Source organism: Anastrepha obliqua, chromosome 2 (assembly GCF_027943255.1).
Source record: "Anastrepha obliqua isolate idAnaObli1 chromosome 2, idAnaObli1_1.0, whole genome shotgun sequence".
Lineage (NCBI taxonomy): Eukaryota > Metazoa > Arthropoda > Insecta > Diptera > Tephritidae > Anastrepha > Anastrepha obliqua.
Window position 1 is genome coordinate 74,070,697 of NC_072893.1, and position 3,934 is coordinate 74,074,630.

General features: G+C 36.4%; 1 protein-coding gene across 2 annotated transcripts; it reads right to left on the reverse strand.

Moving 5' to 3' along the window:
- Positions 1-416: 416 nt before the first annotated feature.
- LOC129237225 (obg-like ATPase 1) lies at positions 417-3,346 on the reverse strand. 2 transcript variants are annotated; one of them, XM_054871798.1, is made up of 7 exons: positions 3,258-3,346; positions 3,148-3,192; positions 2,793-2,990; positions 1,709-1,769; positions 1,261-1,642; positions 859-1,194; positions 417-789 (listed from the first exon to the last, which is right to left on the reverse strand). In XM_054871798.1, exons 3-7 carry the CDS (start codon positions 2,971-2,973, stop codon positions 556-558), a joined length of 1,194 nt encoding a protein of 397 aa, XP_054727773.1. In that variant the 5' UTR covers positions 2,974-2,990; positions 3,148-3,192; positions 3,258-3,346; the 3' UTR covers positions 417-555. The 2 variants fall into 2 exon arrangements, with proteins under 2 accessions (XP_054727773.1, XP_054727774.1); XM_054871799.1 differs by having other exon boundaries at positions 3,148-3,305.
- Between the last annotated feature and the right edge of the window lie 588 nt (positions 3,347-3,934).

Consider the following 3,934-nt stretch of genomic DNA (forward strand, 5'->3'; position numbering starts at 1 on the left):
TGCATTTTTTAATAAAAACATGAATAATTTTCCACTAAATCAATTAATTTTTCATCGTTCATTCATAATATTCCAGTTTTTAGCGGAAATATTAAAACAAATGTGAAGTATTTTACAGCTGCTTATGGTTATGGGGAAAACCCAAAATTCAGTGGATACATTAGGCTACAGTTGTGATTGGCCTTATGGTGAGGCACCTATAATCGTCTTCAGTGATGCCCATATGTTTGATCAGAACAGCTGACTGCTATGGTGACGGTTATAGCTACGGTACGGCAGCACTAAGTTTTAAATGGTGACCGCAAACGTAATACCTGATTTATTAATGTGGGTTTAGTATCAGATCATTTCAGTGTGTTAATTAAAGATGGGAGTTTAATAGGAGTTTTATAGCATCAAACAAAACAACCACTACATTCAAATTTCTAACATATCTCATATGTACTTTTATGAATAAGATGAGCCAAAAATACATATTCAAGTCGATAGAAAACTTTCAGAATACAAAATCAAATTTATATAAAACATTGCAAATAGTACCATAATTACACCGTATCATTTTTTCTTAGCATCTTTTAAACCGGCACCGGCGTTGAACTTGAAGAATATTATATCGCCGTCTTCAACGACATAATTACGTCCCTGTTGGCGATATTTTCCAGCTGCTTTTGCAGCAGCTTCTGAGCCCTCCTCTTTGAAGTCATGGAAATGCATTACTTCAGCCATAATAAAACCTTTCTCGAAATCAGTGTGAATGCGGCCAGCGGCCTGTGGCGCCTTGGTACCTTTCTGGTAACACAAAAGTAAAACTTATGTTGGAATTATATACATTTTTTAAGCTAGCTGAATCTTGTATACCTGAATTGTCCATGCTTTGACTTCATCTGCTCCAGCGGTGAAGAAGTACTCCAGTTGCAATGCTTTATAACCTGTCACAATTATTTTATCCAACTGACTTTTGCATTTTACTTCCTCTTCGTACTGCTTTTGTTCTAAATCATCTTTCTCCAGCAATGTGTGCTCAAAAGCACCAGAAAATGGAATAATAACTGCGCCCGGATCATACTTATCAACCCATTCCTTAATTTTCGGCAACCACTTGTTCTTCTTACGTATGAAATCCTTGTCTGATAAATTCACCAGATAAATCACTGGTTTCGATGTAAGGAATAGATATTTATTAAGTGTTTCAATCTGTTGAAAAAGATGTCGAGTATTAATTCAAAGAACAAGTAGTATATAAATATTTACACCACATACATCATGAGCATTCCAGTCGGCAAATCGTAAATGCTTTTTTTCATCTACCAAGATGCCCTTAATTTTTACCATTGAATCATATTCGGGTTTAAGCTTCTTGTCACCACCACGCGCCACCACTTTTTCTAACTTATCTAAATTCTGCAGCAACTTCTCTTCATCCTTAAGACGTAATTCTTCCGAAATTATATCTAAATCACGTACGGGATTCACTTCACCTTCCACATGCGTGACATCGGGATCCTCAAAAGCACGACACAAGTGGAAAATGGCATCACAAGCGCTAATATGCGATAAGAAGGCATTGCCAAGACCTTGACCTTCAGACGCACCCTTCACCAGGCCGGCAATATCAACAACATTGAGGTAGGCAGGCACCCTCCTGAAATGTTCAAATAAATGGTAATATTAAAAAAATACATTTTCTACAAACTTTAATTGAACTCACGAGGCTGGCTTATGATAATCACATAGGAAATCGTAGCGCTCATCAGGCACTGGTACCCTACGTAAAGAAATAAAAAGGAAAATCAAATTAACGCGAAGTTCAACAAGTGGCATCAATTTATGTCTGCAACTTCGATATGCTTAAATATAACATTTACTTAAGTTTATCATAATTGAACAACTTAAATAATAACGAGCCTAGTACAAAATCTTGATTTTCTATGTTGGTTAGTCAAAACTTGTTTTTCTGATGCGACTATCGCGCAGGCGATATGATAATGCACTTCAATGCAGCCAATCATTACAATTTTCTATAATTTCCTGTAATTTTAAAATGTCCTCCGGCATTGATAGCCGTTTCGCTTAAGAGCCAATCACCTTTTAGCATACACCAGCCAACCCAATAGACTGCTTTAGGTTATCTGCGCGCTGTCGAATAATCATCAGAGCATTTTCGAAGCAATTTACTGTTTTTTTTTTTACGTTCCCACTACTTCTGCCAGTTTACAGACACAAATGAAATCTTTGAAATTTTAGCACAAGCGACCGCGAAGCAATTTGCATATGAAATTACCAACGCCCATTATGGCTTCTTTTACTTATTTCACATTTTTTGCAGTGAAGCAAAATTTTACAAAAAAAAAAAAAAAAGAACTGGGAGGAACCTACTTCTACAGTGGCCAACGGCAGCACTATTATTCCTAGAAACGAGTTTTCGCAGGCTCTATGCAGCAGAATAATTTTCAGAAAATTACAATAATTTCAAGCTGCTTTTGACTATGACATGGCGGAAATCTATGAAAAGGAGTTGCTAAAACTAAGGAGTGGCCAATGTAAACCGAAAAAAGCTATTTGACGAGCTGAAGAAGGCACACCTTCATATGACCTTACAGCACCGCTTGTGCTTGCAGCAATCTACGTAACATATTATTCCTATTTTCTCCATTTAAGTGGCTCACTTTAAGTTATAAGCAAATTATTATAATAACAAATATAAAAAAACCTATGCATGTTCCGCACGACTCAATAAGAGAAGACACAAATGCTCAACGGTTCTAGGCATAACAGATAATTGGGATACTTATTCTCATTTGGATCGATGGTGCAGAAAGGGAAGTTCTCCGCTGGCGCCGCACTTTTGGTCAGTACGTTAAAGAACGTCGACTTGCCCACATTGGGCACTCCAACGATACCAATGCGTAGATTTGTGCCAATACGACCAATCAACGGTTTACGTTCGGGTTCTTCATGCTTTTTTGGTGGCATTGCTTTGTTTTACGTGTCTGGAAAATAAGAGAAGATGAATTAGTAGTGCAACCATGCTTTGTGTTTGTAAACGAATTTTGTCTATTTTTGGTAATTGTATCGTTGGCAGCAGCATTTGCGAACGGCTGCTGTTGTTGCTTCCCGAACATAACCTCAACATGTATAATAAATTACCTTTAGGTATTTTCCAAAGTGTAGATGTATGTTGGCGCAGTAAAACTGAGTTATAAATAAAAAATAAAGGTTTATTATAATTCAAAACCAATAAATCACTTAAAAATTACTTTGCTTTTGCTTCCCAGCCGGCAATGAATCAATCAATACGAACGCACACATTCACGGAAAGAAACGTCAATTGTAAAACATGCGAAGCTGTCACTGGTTACTACTGTGAATATTTGCAATAGAAAAACGAAAACATTCACAATGAAAAGTAAAATCGAAAAAGTTCGTTAGAGAATAATATGCGAAAATTTTGCTTTAAAGTTATTCTTCTCAATTGTATGCTTTTTGGTAAGAAGCTAAATACGTGCTAAATATCGTGCACGCATTCTTATGATGTAAAATATCAGGTCAGTCCATAAGTTCGTGCGTTTTTTAAAGGTGGTTTTAAAATTAATAAAAAAGATGTTTATAAAATATAAATATATATATAAAAAGATTCATAAATCAATAATATATTTTCCTTCATTATTTGCAATGTCTTCCCAATGTTTAGGCAAATTTTTAATTCCTGCTCAAACAATTTTGTGTCCTTGGAGCCAAAATACGCTTCGATATCCCCTTTTATAGCTTCTTTTGAGGAGTAGTTCTTGTTACTCATATGGGATTGAAGCCCACGGGAAAGGTGATAATCATAAGGTGCAATATGCGGAGAGTATGGTGGATGTGGCATCAGCTCCCATCAAAGCTCGTTCAGCCTAATGTTTGGCTTGCGGTATGAGGTCTTGCGTTGTCGTGG